Source organism: Enhydra lutris, unplaced genomic scaffold, assembly GCF_002288905.1.
Source record: "Enhydra lutris kenyoni isolate GAN:26980312 unplaced genomic scaffold, ASM228890v2 scaffoldscaffold28, whole genome shotgun sequence".
Taxonomy (NCBI): domain Eukaryota; kingdom Metazoa; phylum Chordata; class Mammalia; order Carnivora; family Mustelidae; genus Enhydra; species Enhydra lutris.
Window position 1 is genome coordinate 11,699,573 of NW_019154112.1, and position 16,495 is coordinate 11,716,067.

Here is a 16,495-nt window from a genome sequence, read left to right on the forward strand (position 1 = left end):
GAAATAAACTCTTCTTCAAGTATGCTTCATCTCTAACTCAGCATTCAGATTATCCTAAAGTGACTTTCCAAAATGCAAGTCTTATTATACCTCTTCCTGCTCAGAACATTTCATGGGTTCTCATTGCCTATTGGATGAAGCCCAAGTTTCTTAGTGGGAACTATACATCCCCTCCTGACTGGTCTCTGCATTGGCTAATTCCTCCCCTACTCACACTGATTGCTCAGGTAATACTGAATATGTTATCACATGCTTTGTGCCTTTACACATGCTATTCCCTTGATGGAATCTGTGCTCACTCTTCTCCTAGTCTGATAAACTCTCAAAAAGGAAAAAAAAAAAAGTCTCTCATAGCTCTGGGAGCTAGAAGTCCAAAATCAAGGTGACAGCGGCAGGGTTATGTTCCCTGCCAGTCTTCCAGCTTATGGCAGTTGTTAGCAATCCTTGGTGTTCCTTGGCGTATAGACACATCACTTCAGTCTCTGCCTTCATCATCACATGGTGTTCTCCCTGTGTGTGTGTGTTGATAAACTCATTTTCATCCTTCAAAACCTGGTCCAATGTTACCTCCTCCTAGAAGCTTTTCTAAACCTCAATTAATATATTTTGTGTTTTTAATTAAAATATTTTTTTTTAAAAAGATGTGGACATAGTGGTTGAAATTCCCTACCTTATATCATTAAAAAAACAGTAGAAGAAAGGGGTGCCTGGGTGGCTCAGTCAGTTAAGCATCTGCTTTCAGCTCAGGGTTGAGTCCCATGTTGGGTTGCCTGCTCTGCAGGGAGTCTGTTTCTCCCTCTGCCTCTCCCTCCACTGTTCTCTCAATCTCTCTCTCACTTGCTCTCTCTCTCTCTCAAATAAATAAATAAAATCTTTTAAAAATAAACAATAGGAGAACTTACAATATCTATTTGGCAACAAATAAAAACACAAGGATAAATGTCTTTATCAATTGTTTAAAAACGTAAAGATCAACTTAAAATTCTTTCATACTTGCTACAGACACGACTATCTAGACCTGACCTACTTTAGCTCCATAACTTCTAATAAGAACAATCATTTTTACATAACTTTATGACTTATAAGTTATTAACATGTGGGAATTTAACACCAAAAGTTCCATTTGATTTCAGATATAAGCTGAGAAACTCTGTCCAGAATTGAAGCAAGCAGAACCACACAATGAACGAGAATAGACATTGGAGTCAGTAGAGGAACCCTATTGTTAGAAAAAAGTTCAACATATGCTACAAATAAAAAATACATCATTTATTAAAATTCTTGAGCATGCTATGGATCATTTTAAATATCAATTGAAAATCAGTTTCTCTTGTAATTTCTACTCGTGTTACAAACTGTCTTTGATGTTACCTTATGTTTGAGTTGTACATGCAAACTTACTTTTTATACCTTAAAGTACATAAACACCAGGTTTAGGAATTGACACAATGAAAAACACTTGGGTATATTAAGTGATATTTTAGCTATGTCTAGACTATGTTTAAATAATTTATTTCATAGTCGGGAGAAAAATCTTAAGAAGAAAACTAACATGCATCATCAGTTCATGTGGGAATGTTTGTTCCACTGGAAGTATATAAATGGTATCCATTAAGAGTTTATAATTGCAGAAATATGGAAATGTGAATTTTACAGTTCACATTATGAAACTGTGTGCAGTCTAATTTTAGGATGACAAATTGGAACGTTGCTTCTGTGTCCACAAATCAGAAACACCAGATATTAACATTTCAGTGTCATTTTCTTTAAGAAAACAATGAAACCAATGAAGTATAGTTTTGAATATATCTTCTACTTTGGGGCTCAGTAAAAGCCATTTTGATTTTAAATGAAAAAATGTAGACCATAAACATTTAATTTTTCATGGATTAGCTCTTGTGCAAGAACCTCCAGCTTCCCCACAGAATTATATACAAATGAGCAAATGTTCTAACAGAACCAAATGGGCCTCTCTACCATATGTGCCAATTCCCCCATAAATACACTTTAAGCCCTTTCACAAAGAAAATAAGAAACTTCTTAGGGTTGTGATGACCAATTCAGTTGGATGACAGTGGAAAGATTGGGGGGGAAGGAGATAATGTAGTAACAGGAGAGAAAGGTTTGTTCAAACCTCCTCAGGCCCACAGTAATGTTCACTCAGGATCACTGTTAAATCCTTTTGACAGAAGATTAAGTATAGGCAGTACATGGTGCACAACAGAGAGCTAAATTCTACATTAACACATGATGGATCAGGCCAGACATGTGCAAAGTCACTAGGATCTGAGGCCAGCAAGGCTTAACTATAACCTGACTGAAGGTATTAAACAAGGCAAAGAATTTGTCTATCAGAAGGATTATTGGTTAACGATAGAAGCACAGACAATATGACAGAAAGAGGAATTTTGAGGCTTTTCAAGTGTCTTATTTGGACAGAAAGTCCAATATTTCATGTTTTCAACAAGGTAACAAAATAAGGAAAAGAACAATGTATAAAAATCAGCTATTTCAAGAGGAAAACACATGTTAACATCTGGTAGACTAATACATACAGTTAATTTGGATGCATAAATAGGCTTTGCTATTGTCTTGTCTAAATGTAATTTCAGAGTGCAAGTTGTATCATCAACTTGTATAGTTCCCACTGTGTGGTTAGCTTGATGATAGGACTTTTTTAGATTACTGACCCCTTTGCTAGACCTTGACCCTTATGTGGTCCTGACTTATGCACCCTACTACCCTACCTTGGACCTCTATGTCCTACTTCCTTTCTTTATTCTCTACCTCTTCTGTGTCTCATTGACATTAAGTTTTTCTCCCAGTCTGTTACTTTTTTTCCTCTTAATAAATTAAAACATTCAGTTTGCTTTTTGCCATTTCTACCAATTCCTATGTTAAGATCCTTTTCATAAATTTTACCTCCTAACATGTGTCACTTGATCATAATCCAACCTTTGGTTTTCTGAAAGTACTTTGTAAAGGAAAAGAGAAACCACTTTCATGCCTCTTGTTTCCCAAACCCATCCCCAATCCTCCACCTTAGGGTTCTTGAGTTCTATAAGGTTTAGGGATGAGAAGAATGGTTATCCTTCCTTCCTGAACTCTTTCGTTGACAGTTTTGGCATCTGTGTTCATTGTTGTTTTCTTTATTCCATCTTTGTCCAGTTTTGGAAACAAGATGGCCTTTCTGTAGGTCATCACTGCCTGTCCCACTTGGGACTATTCCCCAGACTCTCTGCTTTCCACAAGTTCCTGGGCTAGACCAAGAGAATTCTTAGAAAGACTCTTCCAACAGAGATTGCTGAACACATCCACAGGAATGAGCGATAGGGTGGTTCTCAGAGGCCTTCTACCAAAGTCTTCAGTGTGAATTTAATGGGCTTTTGTGGGGCAGGGTTGGGAGTAAGGATGGGGAGGGGCTAATCTGCACCCTTTCTGCACCAAGATATTCCCAGTACAGGTTTGTTTGCTAGCTCAGCTCCACAGACCTCTGTGAGGCAGCCACTCTCAGCCCTTACAGCAAGATGTTGGGCCTCTCCCAACATTCAGGTCACACCTTTTAACATATGGGTGATTCTCATGTGTCTCCTTCTCTTACTGGCTTTAGGGGAGGAGGGCTACTTAAAAGCTCAAGGACAGGGGCGACTGGGTGGCTCAGTGGGTTAAAGCCTCTGCCTTCAGCTCAGGTCATGATCTCAGGGTCCTGGGATCAAGCCCTGCATCGGGCTCTCTGCTCAGCAGGGAGCCTGCTTCCCCCTCCCTCTCTCTCTGCCTGCCTCTCTGCCTACTTGTGATCTGTCTGTCAAATAAATAAATAAAATCTTAAAAAAAAAATCTTCAAAAATTAAAAAAAAAAAAAGGTCAAGGACAGATGAATGAGGGGAGGATACTTGTTTTCTTGCAAATGTTGCTTTCCTCCAGAGGTCTCTAGCCCTCTAGTCAATGGGGCTAGGTTTTTATCAAAGGTTTTCTGCAATGTGTCCTCTTATTAAATCCCTTGGGAGTGGTGGGCTCTACATGGCCCTTTCTTTGAACTTAAAATGGAACAGAGTCAGGGCGCATGGGTGGCTCAGTTGGTTAAGCACCCATCTCTTGGTTTCAGCTCAGGTCATGATCTCGAAGTCCTGGGATTGGCCCCAAGGTGGGCTCTGTGCTCAGTGTGGAGTCTTCTTGAGATTTTCTCTCTCTCCCTCTGACCATCCCCCTGTTCATTCTCTCTCTCTCAAATGAATAAATATGTCTTAGAAAAATACAAGAGTCCACAGAAATCCTGGTACCTTCCTAAGAGTAGTTAGATGGGGAGGAGGGCAAGGGCATTCTTTTGTAATGCCAGGTGTGTTAGATTCTTTAGGCTGCTGTAACAAAAATACCATAAATGGGTGACTTTAGAAACAACAAAAATTTGTTTTGTACAGTTCTGGAGACCAGGAAGTACAAGATCAAGGTGCCAACAGATTCACTAACTGGCTAGATACTGTTTCCTGGTTCATAGGTACTGTCTTCTCACTGTAACTTGATATGGTGGAAGGAGCAAGGGAGCTCTCTGGGGTCTTTTTCCATAAAGGCAATAACCATTCATGAGGGCTCCACCCTCATGGCCTAAATGCCTCCTAAAGGCCCTGACAACAAAAACCAACACCTTGAGTATTAGGATTTAATATATGAATTTCGGTGTGTGTGTGTGACACACAAATATTCAGTCTACAGCACCAGGGTAGCAGGAAAGGATTATCTGTTGGTTTTCTACACCCTAGTGGAACATACTAGAATGCATACACAAAAATCCTTGAAGCTCTTAAAGGTGAGCATCTTGGCATGAGAAGAACTGTGTTAATTTATTAGGATCTTTTCAGTTTCTAAATTATTTATGCTTGGAAATTTTGTAAGTAAGTGATCTTTCTTTTATAATTGCAAACAACCAATAAAGATTATTATTTTTAAAGAGCTCTAGTCTACAATTAAGGGCTTCTTAGATTTAATAACATCATCCAGGAGAATATATTTCATCTTTGCTGGACTGGTCTGTATGTGAAATGAATAGTACATCCTGACCAAGATGAAGAATGGAAAGACAGGATGTTATGTGCATCTCCACTTGTTCAGATGCCTCACATTCTCTTTTCTTTCCCAACTTTCCTTATTCAAACTATTTCTATTCTTGTAACTAGTCACACTTATGAGCAACACAGGTTTGTAAGGTTTTGCCTACCTGAAAATCAAGCAATTGCTCAACCAGTCCCCAGTACTTAAACATTTAGAGTCAGCAAAAGAGCTAAAGCAGTTTATTAAATGGGCTTAATTCAGTGGACATTATATCAGTTATTAAAAAGGTTCAGTTTGGTCTTGCTAAAAACTCCAATTTCACATAAAACTTAAAGTGGTGTGGAAGATTTTAGTTTTTAATTCTTTGTCTCCCTCCCACCCATAAATTCTCCTTCATAAGCAGAAATTAAAAGGGCTGTGAAAGGAATTTATTCTACAATTCTTGAACCCTCAGCCAAATAAAATGTCAGTAGATGGATTGGAATAGAGAGAAGAAAAATTGAAGAGATTTTTTTTTCTTCTCTTTTCTTTCTTTCTCTTCCTTTTCCCCTTCCTTCCTTCCTTTGAAGAGATTTCTTTCATGAGATTTGTTCCTCCTGGTTTGTGGATTTTCTACCTTTAACCACAAGGAACAGTGTGCGTTTGAGGGTGTGGAAACATTGGGCTAGGATGTTCCCATCTAAAACTTAGACTAGTAAGGGTGGTCTCATGGGAGCCACTTGGAGATTTTGAAATATGTTTCCCACAATTGAGAGATACAGAGGGATTGTACTTGACTCAGGCCTGGGAAAAGTACAGCAAACTGTGGAGTGCAGGCTTACTCCTTCTGGAATATCCAAGAAGGGCTGATTGCTTTTTAAAAAAAAAAATAATTTAATTTTTTCAGTGTTCCAAGATTCACTGTTTATGCACCACACCCAGCTTTCCATGCAATACATGCCCTCCTTAATACCTACCACCAGGCTCACCGATTGCTTTGATGGTAGAAGCCGGAGACTACAGCAACACTGAGACTGGCATGTGCTTCCAAACGTTGTTATGCAAGGTATGCCCAATCATTTCCGATAGGGGGGATTAGGGCCATGGGGGAATAGGGAGAACCCTGGTCTGGGGTTGTCTTAGACCTCTCCTTCTAGCCAAGGGAGCCCCTAAGAGAGGATTAGGAGACTAGCAGAAAGAGGCAGAATATCTCCACAGCGTTGCCTGGCTGGCTCAGTTGATAGAGCATGCTACTCTTGACCTCTGAGCCCCACATTGGGCACAGAGATTACTTAAAATAAAATCTTAAACAAAGAAGTACCACATTATGCCTGACAACTGGTGAAATAATCTAAGTGACCACTTGGATTAGAGATGTCTCTATGCACTTGAAGGAAACTATAGGAAAGAGGTTACCAGAGAAATGAATGTTCCACAGAAGAAAGTCATGATCAAACATTTGTAGGTCCAGAGAACATGAAGCCAGTTGATGATGGCACCAATTCATGTTAAAATCGTTCTTTCCTCTATTTCCTTCTTTCCTTTTCCCTTCTTCCCTCTTCTTTTCCTACTTCAGGATTCAGCTACAAGTAGGTCTTAGGCACCTAATGCCACCACATAATGCATCGTAAAGATGCATCGTAAAGGTAGGATTCACTCGAAGTTCTGTTTTGATTTACAAGTTATGTTTTTTCAACTTAGTGGTTAAATACCGCCCCAGTGGTTAAGTACCCCCACTCCAGGAAACCCAGGCAAGCTATCCCAGGAACTATCTATGCCGTTGCCTCATTACGGCCTACCGCACAGTTTTGTTAATTTATGAATATTAGAAAGCCTGCAATTTCACCATGAATATGTTCACAAAGTCATTACTGAAATTCACAGGTATGTAGAGCGCTAAGTAAAAAGGCTACAACATGATGTGCTAAGGCAACGTCCAGCCAAATAGTTACTCAGGTTGGGCCCCAATGCCAGCAGATTATAAAGTCATTTGTTTTTTCTTCAGATGTCCATTCCTGCAACCTAGTGAGCTGTGCAACTACATGGATCATTCTGTCTTAGACATCAGGGCTGAACTTCCTTTCCAGGAGGAAGTCAAAAATCCTTAATGTTGGCCTGAATTTCTAGAAAAAAACCAATCCAGGCCCTTGTGGAGTCCCCTCACTTTTCCAGTCCATCAGCTTAGTCGGATTCAACTATTCCAACGAGGCTGCTGTGCTGTAAAACACCACCCTCGCATAGTGCCTTCTCAACACCTCCGGAGCAGGCAGCGCGGTGACGTCACGGCGTCGCGGGCGCGCCCCGCCCCTGCCCGGCTCAACGCCAGGGGACGCTCGAGGGCTGGGTCTCCTTGGCAACTACTTGCTCCGCCCCCTCAGGCCCTTTAACCTTTAGGGTGCCCGGGCGCTGAGTCCTTCGCACTCTTTCCCCTTTCCCCCTCCCCTTCCCCCCCCCCCTTTGCCCGAGGAGTCGGGGCCGGAAGTGAAGATGGCGGCGGCGGCGCCTGGTGGCGCGGCTTCGGCGGAGCTGGTGATCGGCTGGTGCATATTCGGCCTCTTACTACTGGTAGGGGAGGTACTCGTAGTTATCCCAGTGTTTGGACTGGTGGAGGAGAGGGAGGGGCCGGCCCTGTAGCTGGCCTTTCCGGGCCCGGGAGACCCTCCTCATTCCGCCCCGCCCCCGTTTTAGTTTGGACTGTGGCGGAGGGGCGCGGTGGGGGGGGTGCCGCTCCTCTGTTCCGGGGCGGGGGCTGCCCTGCGAGTGGGGAAGGGAGGCACTGATTCACTGATTTCCGGCCGCCTTTCCTGTCTTTTCCCTGATGACGTCTAATGTTGCAGATTTCCGTTCTCGAAACTCTTGGCCTTATCCCTGACCAGGGCACCGGGACGGGTGGAGTTTGGGGATGGTGGAGACCCTGGGGGTTGAGAAGGGAGAAGTGGCCTCTAGTCCCCAAATGAGACGTGAGCACGAGGTGTGGGGCAGCAGCGCCTGATCTTTGCAAGTTAAGTAGCCGCTGGCCTTGAGCAGGAGGGGGGACTCTTTGCTTCTCTAAATGGGTTTTGTCCGTGTTCCTTACCCCTGGGGTTATCGAGTCTCCAACCTTCTCTACCCATTGTGCGATTCTGCCTTGATGACGTGAGGTGTTCTGACTTGCAGGTTTCACATTCCTTTCGAGTCTTTTTGATGGATGTAAAAATTTACGCAGGGGAGATCTGTAGCCCTCTTTACTGCCAGTATCAGGGTGTATATGCAACAGCCTTTCAGAACTCAGGTGCTTTCTTTCCCTACCATCTTAATTCTGTTTATCTAGTGATCAAAACGTGGGCCTCAGTAGCCCCAATGGCCTAGTTTTTACTTCCTTGTCTCATATTAAAACCCTTGGATTTATTTTATTTGGGGGTTCAGTTTATTTTTTTCCGTACCCCTCCCCATTCTCACCCTCTTTCTTCATTGTCTTTATCCTGTCCTGTTGTAGCATTGTGACCCAAAGTATTTTGCTGCTTTGCATTACTGAAACAAAAAAACAGAATCAACCGCCAAACCCAGTAACTTCAGTTTTGGAAATCAAGGCTTGTATTTGTTAGGTTCCACTGCAGTGTCTGCAACCTAGGTAGTAAGTGGTGTGTTTTGCTGGTAAATGTTTCAGCAGAAACTTTACTCCTGCCAAAAAAAAAAAAAAAAAAAAAAAAAGTATGAAACTTCTGGAAAGTTATCTCTTGCTACCAACACTCTCCCAGAAAATAATACTGCCTTTACACTGCAGCATACTTTACTCCTCTTGGTGGAGAAAATGGGAACAGTAAAGGGTGGCTGGCCTTGGCCCCAAAGCCCATCCAGTCCTGTACTTGAGGAGGTCACTTTTCAGGCCATTATATTCAGTTGGTTTAGGAAAAAACAAATGAGTATGTAATGAGTATCAAAATCTAGTGGGAATAGCTTGGCAGTTATCAGTTAATAAATGTTTAATGTCTGTGAGTTGTGCTATAAACTGTGGGAGGATGGAAACAAAATGGCCTTTAAGAGAGCCTGAAGAGGGGCACCTGGGTGGCTCAGTGGGTTAAAGCCTCTGCCTTCAGCTCAGGTCATCATCTCAGGGTCCTGGGATCGAGCCCCAAATCGGGCACTCTGCTCAGCAGGGAGCCTGCTTTCCTTCCTCTCTCTGCCTGCCTCTCTGCCTACTTGTGATCTGTCTGTCAAATAAATAAATAAAATCTTGAAAAAAAAAAAAAAAGGAGCCTGAAGATAATGGGAAAACAAAAATTACTTTTTCTTAAAAGATTTATTTATTTATTTATTTATTTGGTTGGGGGCAGAGCGCAGAGGGAGAGGGAGAGAGAAACTCCAAGAAGACTTCCCGCCGAGTATGGGAGTGTGGATCCCCATGCCCTGCTAGATCCCATGACCCTGAAATCATGAAATCCCAACCATAGCTGAAACTAAGAGCGGGCGAGACGCTTAACTGACTATGCCACCCAGGCACCCCGAGAACAAAAATTATTAAAACAGGTATTTTAAGTACTGAAAACCAAAGTATGATTTTATAAATGAGCTAGGACTTCAGAGAATAGAGAGCAATGTGGAAGGAAGTGGAATTGAGGTAAACTTTGGATAGATGAAGAAGGGAAGGTACTGAAGTTGGTGATAGTATAGAAGGAAAAGAGAAAATGAGAGGGGAATTAAGGAGTTTGAAACTAGATGTTGGAGCAGAAAAAATTAGTAATAAGGGCTATTTAATTTTCTGCAAATTTCTTTAATTCCTGGTGTATTAGAAGAGAGATTAGATTCTCATGTCTGCTTGTATATTCAGTTTTTTGAGTGTTTTGGTTGAAATAAATGAAAAATATCCTATGTTAGTGGTATGTACTTGGAAGCAGAGGAGTAATTTTTAGGTAACTGTGGATGTTGTCAAGTACTACACCAAAACTCAGTAACTGGAAACTTTCTAAAGGTTAGTTGAAATAATGGAATCTGAAACCCTATCATTAAACTTTTCATTCTGTTACGTTAAAATTTGTTCGTCCATGTTGCACTTTGGATCTTTTGCCCATGCATGGTTTTATAACACGAAGCATTGATTATTTAGAAAATCTGGTTCACTGAGTTATGCAGATATTCCAAATATGGATATATTTCATTACATAATAACAAAATATCCCATTCATTATATTACTGATCTTGTCAGAAGAAATATCCCAGAAATAAGTATTGAGAAACTGTCAGCCTTGCCATCATGGATACAAGTTTTCCAAAATTCTGAGTTTCATTGAAAGGTTGAAATTTTATCATTGGGAAATTTTATCATTGGGCACGGATACTGTCAGTTGTTTTTTGTGAAATGATAGGTTCCCATTGTTCATTTCAACAAAATATGCGAGATATCCAAGTCTGAATAACCATAATCACTTGTACTTAAAAGTGATATTCCTTGAATAGAATGTCTTATGTGGCTTTGGTAGTGCTTTTCCTGGAGACAGCCATCACACCTTGCTGTGCAGCTGGAGAACTCCAATGCATACTTCACCATTTCTCCCATGGAGTATTGAAAAGATTCAAGGGTTGAAGTTCAATAAAGTTAATTTTTACTGCTTCATTAAGATCAGTCTTAAGTCGTGTGTGTGTGTGTGTGTGTGTGTGTGTGGTGGTGAAGTATATAAATAACTACTGGCACAATTTGGTGCCATTGTCTTGATTCATGCTTGATTTGTCAGCAGTTTTACCACTGACTTATGCAGCATGCGTGCAGGTGTCAACATAATGAAAAAGGCAAATGACTTTTTAGTATTATGAGCATCGTTTTCAATTTGTAAATCCCTGGAAAAGGTTCTGGGAATGCTAGGGGTTGGAGGACTTCACACTTTGAGAACTGCTGCCAGTGATCTACTAAAGAATCAGAACACTAAGATTGACTACTTGAATGATCCTGGGCGAACAGAGTGGACTATACAGTGTCTTCTGCCACATGGGAAATGGTTAGGTTTGGTCCTCCCAATTCTATAATCTAACTTTGTCTCTTTTACGAAATCTAAGGGTTTCTTCCTAAGTCCCCAATTACATTCCCCTCAATTACATTCCCTTTTGCTATATAAGACAGAGTCTTCATTACTGTAAAGCAAGTTCATTCTTGTTACTTAAAGTGATCATCACTTGGGAACTTGTTAGAAATAGTAAATGTAAGACCCTAGCCTCCCTGAATCAGAATCTGCAGTTTAACAAGATCCCAGGCAGTATATATGCTCATTAGTTTAAGAAACATCTATTCTCATTCCTACCTCTGCCCTTAGTCGTCAACCTTGACTGCTCATCAAAACCAACTAGGGAGTTTTTAAAAATCCTAATACGCAGGCCAATTAAATTAAAATTTTGTGGGAGGGGCTTGGGCTTGCTCTAAACCTTTCTTTATGATTGTTAGCAAAATTACATATTTCTTTTATGAAATGCTCCTAAGATGTTCTTTCATATGACATTTGGTTCATATATATGGACATATGCAATTCATATGACAGTTGCTATTTGGGAAGCAGTTACTGTGGCCAGGCACTGTGCTATAAACTCTTTACATCTTATTTAATACTTATAACCTGCTATGAAGTATTCTTATTACTATTTTATAGATGATGACATTTGTTTTATTTTATAATACAGTAACTACTGATAGATTTAACATATAAACAAAAAGCTCTTTGGGGTTCTCAGTTTTAAAAATATAAAGGGATTGTGAGACCAAAAAGTTCAGGATCCTTTGGCTTAAGTATTTTGGCTGGTTGCCCTTTCCCTGCTTGTCTGCCTGGTATTGGCAAACAGCTTCTTCTGCAGTAATACCTATCACTTTAAACTTTGTAGAAGTGCAGATCTTTTTGAAATCCATCAAAAAAATTATTGAATACTATGTGTCAGGTTCTGCTAAGGATAGAATGATTAAGTTCAGCTTCCAGTGCCTTCAGAATAATTTGAGGAATGTTTTAAATATTTGTGAATTCATTTAAAAAATCCATTAAAATATTAATATAAATATATGAGAAAATAACTTCCCCAAACTAAAATAAATTAGTAAGTAGACAGAAGTTGAACCTAGGTCTTTTTTTTCTTCCGACATCAGGTTCCAAAGTCTACAGTCTGTTCTTACTTTATTTTTTCCTGCTGTTCTGACACCAGCTGAAATGTTAGTAATATGAAGGAATTACATGAAACAACCTAGATAGATCTAAAATATATTATCTTAAGTGAAAGAAGCTATATAGGAAGACTCAGAAGACGATACGCTATATAAGTACATTATGACATTCTGGAAAAGGCAGAAGTTATAGGGACAGATAATAGTGGTCATCAAGGGTGGAGAGTAGAGAGAGGGGTTAACTACACAGGGGCAAAGGGGATTTTTCTGTGGTGGTAGAACTGTTCTTACATCTTGATTGTGGTAGGGGAATTTGGAAGCTGTGAAACAAATTAGCTGCTGTTGTTAGTTGCTCCTGAACTAGGATACCCACAAAGGAAGTAACAATTGAATCTGTTCAAGAGTGAAAGGACAAAACCATACTTTTATCTCAGAGCTCTTAATAGAGTTTATTTAAAGCAATGGTTCTCTCTTATGGCTAAGTAATATTCCACTGTCATTTGCCACAACATGGATGAACCCGAGGCGTGAAATAAGTCAGAAAGAAAGACAAATACCATATGAGTTCACTTGCAAAATAAAAAGCAAAACAAAAAAACAGAAACAGCCATAAATACAGAGAACAAACTGTAGGCTGCCGGAGGGGAGGGGATGAACAAAATGGGTGAAGGGGAGTGGGAGGTACAGGCTTCCAGTTATGGAATGAGTAAGTCGTGAGGATGAAAGGTACAGCATGGGAGTCAGTGATACTGTAGTAATGTGTGGTGACAGTTGGTAGCTACACTTGTGAGCATGGCATAGGGAGTAGAATTGTGGAATCACTATGTTGTAGGCTTGAAACTAATGTAACATTGTGTGTAAACTATACTTCAATAAAATGGGAAACAAATAGCGGTGGTTCTCAAGTTTGGCTCAGATTAGAATCCTCAGGCTTTTTTAGTTTTACTTCTTATATATTTAAGATTTTATTTATTTGAGAAAGAGAGAGAGAGAGAACATGAGCAGGGGTGGTGGGGGGTGGGGACAGAGGGAGAAGTGGACTCCCCGCTGAGCGGGGAGCCCAACATGGGGCTAGATCCCAGAATCCAGGATCATGACTTGAGCCTAAGGCAGTCGCTTAACTGACTGAGCCACTCCAGTGCCCCTCCTCAGGCTTTTAAAGTGCTGTTGCTTGGAGGAGCTTCACTCTGAATTGGTTTGTGGGGATGGCGTTAAGGGTATTTATTTATTTATTTATTTATTTATTTATTTATTTTTAAAGATTTTTTATTTATTTATTTGACAGAGAGAGATCACAAGTAGACAGGCAGGCAGAGAGAGAGAGAGGGAAGCAGGCTCCCTGCTGAGCAGAGAGCCCGATGCGGGACTCGATCCCAGGACCCCGAGATCATGACCTGAGCCGAAGGCAGCGGCTTAACCCACTGAGCCACCCAGGCGCCCATGTTAAGGGTATTTAAAAACTGCTCAGGTGATTGTTACACAACCTAGGCTAAGAATTACTGATTAGTACCTATCTGCAATTCCCTAAATTTGAGTAGAGCAGAGCTTTTTAAAATGTAGTTCCTGGATCAGTAGCAGCCTTACCTGGTAAGGCTGTTACAAATACAGATTTTCTGGGCCTGCTCCAAACCCCTGAATCTGAAACTGGGTGTGGGTCCCAGCATTCTCTACTATAATAAGCCCTCCACATGATTTTGATACTCCCTAAAGTTGGAGAATTGCGAGTAAAGTCCTATACTCCGTGTTAGTCATTAGAAAGGCATTGGTAACTATTAAGAGTACCTGGTGGATTAGAGGTTGTCATCCTTAATACAACTGAGTGTATTTTTTTTTTTTTTTTTAGATTTTATTTATTTATTTGACAGACAGAGATCACAAGTAGGCAGAGAGGCAGGCAGAGAGAGAGAGAGAAGGAAGCAGGCTCCCTGCCAAGCAGAGAGCCCGACGCGGGGCTCGATCCCAGGACCCTGGGATCACGACCTGAGCCGAAGGCAGACACTTCAACCCGCTGAGCCACCCAGGCGCCCCCAACTGAGTGTATTTTTATCGCTGGAAAATTCCTTGCAGTGCATGTGTACTTATTTTAAATGTTCACTTTTCTTTGTTTAAGGTCCTTTAAAATTTGAATTGTAGTATAATGTGTTAATTGCATGGTGATTATGGGCAGTTAATCTTTAGCTGAGTGGTATTCTTAAACTGTCAAAATGGGTCAGAAGTTAATTTCACTTCAAGTTATATTCTCTTAGGTTGGAGAAATCTGTAGGTAAAAACTATTCAAAACTAATTAAAACTATGATGTTGCATGAAAACATTAATGAGGTTCAATGAGGATATATGTAATGGAGCATTGTTATCAATAACTTTTGTGTGTGTATGTGTCTTTGCATCTAAGTGAAGTTGTGCTGCTTTCATGAATTGGGCTTTGAAAATTTATAAATCTTGCACCAGTTTATAAGAGGTAGTACACCTTCCTTACATATCTAAAAGAACCTTCATTTGACAGTTTCCCATTGGAAACTTTCAAACACATACTGTCCTCTGTGTAGAGAATACATAAGGCAGTAACGAAACATTTCTTTCTGTTCTCTTTCAGGCTATTTTGGCATTCTGTTGGATATATGTTCGTAAATACCAGAGTCAGCGGGAAAGTGAAGTTGTCTCCACCATAACAGCAATTTTTTCTCTGGCGATTGCACTTATCACATCAGCACTTCTACCAGTGGATATATTTTTGGTTTCTTACATGAAAAATCAAAATGGTACATTTAAGGTAATTACTGTCATACTATGTGATTTTTTTTCCTCCTTTCAAGTTCTTGGCAATTAAGTGTTTAAGTTTAGCAGTCCAGTATATATTGTGCTTTTATTGTTGTCTCCAGGGAACGAATGCAAGTGGAAATGCAGCATAGAAACTGAGAGTGGGACAACCATCATGGAAGACTAGAAACAAACTGTTAATTGACTTAAGAACTATTAATTCACCAACCCTCCAAATGTGAAGAATCCCTTTTGTTGATCTGAAAATATATTAAGTAATTGCAATAGTTTATTTTTGTGTCTCTCATAGCTCCCTTGAAGTTTGAGTTGATTTACATTAATGCAGTAAAATAAATAATTTAGTAGGGCTTTTGTTAGTGGTGGATCAAACTCTCAATCTGTTTCATATCGAGTACTTTGATTCAGTATGGTATGCGGAAAAGACCACTAAGCTAGCTGGGAGTTACAAGATGTGACTTCTAGTCTTGACTTTTTACTGTCTAGGCTGTATCTTTGGCTAAATTAGTTAAGTTTTCTGGACTTCAGGTTTTTCATTTTTAAAATGAAGGGTGTTGAACTGGAAGGTTTCTGTGCTCCCTTTCAATTAACATATTTTTAAGTTTCTTTTTTGGGGGGGTTTCCTTTTTTTATTTAAATTCAATTAATATATAGTGTATTATTAGTTTCAGAGATAGAGTTTAGTGATTTCATCACTTGCATAGAACACCCAGTGATCATTATATCATGTGCCTTTTTTTTTTTTTTTAGAATTTATTTATTTGACAGTGAGAGAAGGAGAGAGAGCACAAGTGAGGGGAGCAGCAGAGGGCGAGGGGGAAGGGAGCCTGATGCGGGACTCAATCCCAGGATCCTGAGATCATGACCTGAGCCGAAGGCAGAGGCTTAACCCACTGAGCCACCCAGGTGCCCCATCATGTGCCCTTCTTAATGCCCATCACCCAGCTACCCCATCTGCCCACTCCCCTCCCCTCCAGCAACCCTCAGTTTGTTTCCTATGCTTAAGAGTCTCTTACGGTTTGTCTCCCTCTCTGATTTCATCTTGTTTTATTTTTCCCAGGTTTGTTTCTTTTACTAACCAGAATCATACTGTGTGTATTGTTCTTTGATGTGCTTGTTGGAGATGTTCTCAGCCTAGCACACTCCTTTTATCCATCATACATTCCACATAAGTAGTACCCCTGTTTTGGGTTGCTTCATTCTGCTGTTATAATTATGCCACCTTTTGTGCACAGACTTGAGCACAGGGACTGAAATTTGAGGGGAAGAGTGCCAGTTTGAGTTCTTGGCAATGTGAAGTGAAGGTATGCTGACTTGGCATTGATCAGGTGGCAGGCTGTGCATGCTGACTCGGGCAGGAGGGTGGCTGGACTATGAATTTGGGATCCACAGGCTGATGGTATTGTGTGTGACAGAGACATGGCTCGCTTTGCTTTTAACTTTTGTTTTTCTGGGAAACTCTCTCCTTCTATTCTAAATGAAAGCCTTCCTGGATAGAGTATTCTTGGCTGTAGATTTTTACCTTTTAAAACTTGGAATTTATCATGCTGCTTCCTTTTGGCCTGCAGAGTTTCAGCTGAAAAA

The 16,495-nt window shown here is 40.4% G+C and overlaps 1 protein-coding gene across 1 annotated transcript in view; it reads left to right on the plus strand.

Annotated features, from left to right (window-relative positions):
* Window positions 1-7,399: 7,399 nt before the first annotated feature.
* LOC111152167 (LMBR1 domain containing 1) overlaps window positions 7,400-16,495 on the plus strand; it is a 154,024-nt gene continuing 144,928 nt past the window's right edge. The window contains exons 1-2 of the mRNA XM_022510527.1: window positions 7,400-7,590; window positions 14,730-14,906. Of these exons, the coding sequence (XP_022366235.1) occupies window positions 7,513-7,590; window positions 14,730-14,906 (255 nt within the window). The 5' untranslated portion in view covers window positions 7,400-7,512. The remainder of the gene's footprint in view (window positions 7,591-14,729; window positions 14,907-16,495) is intronic.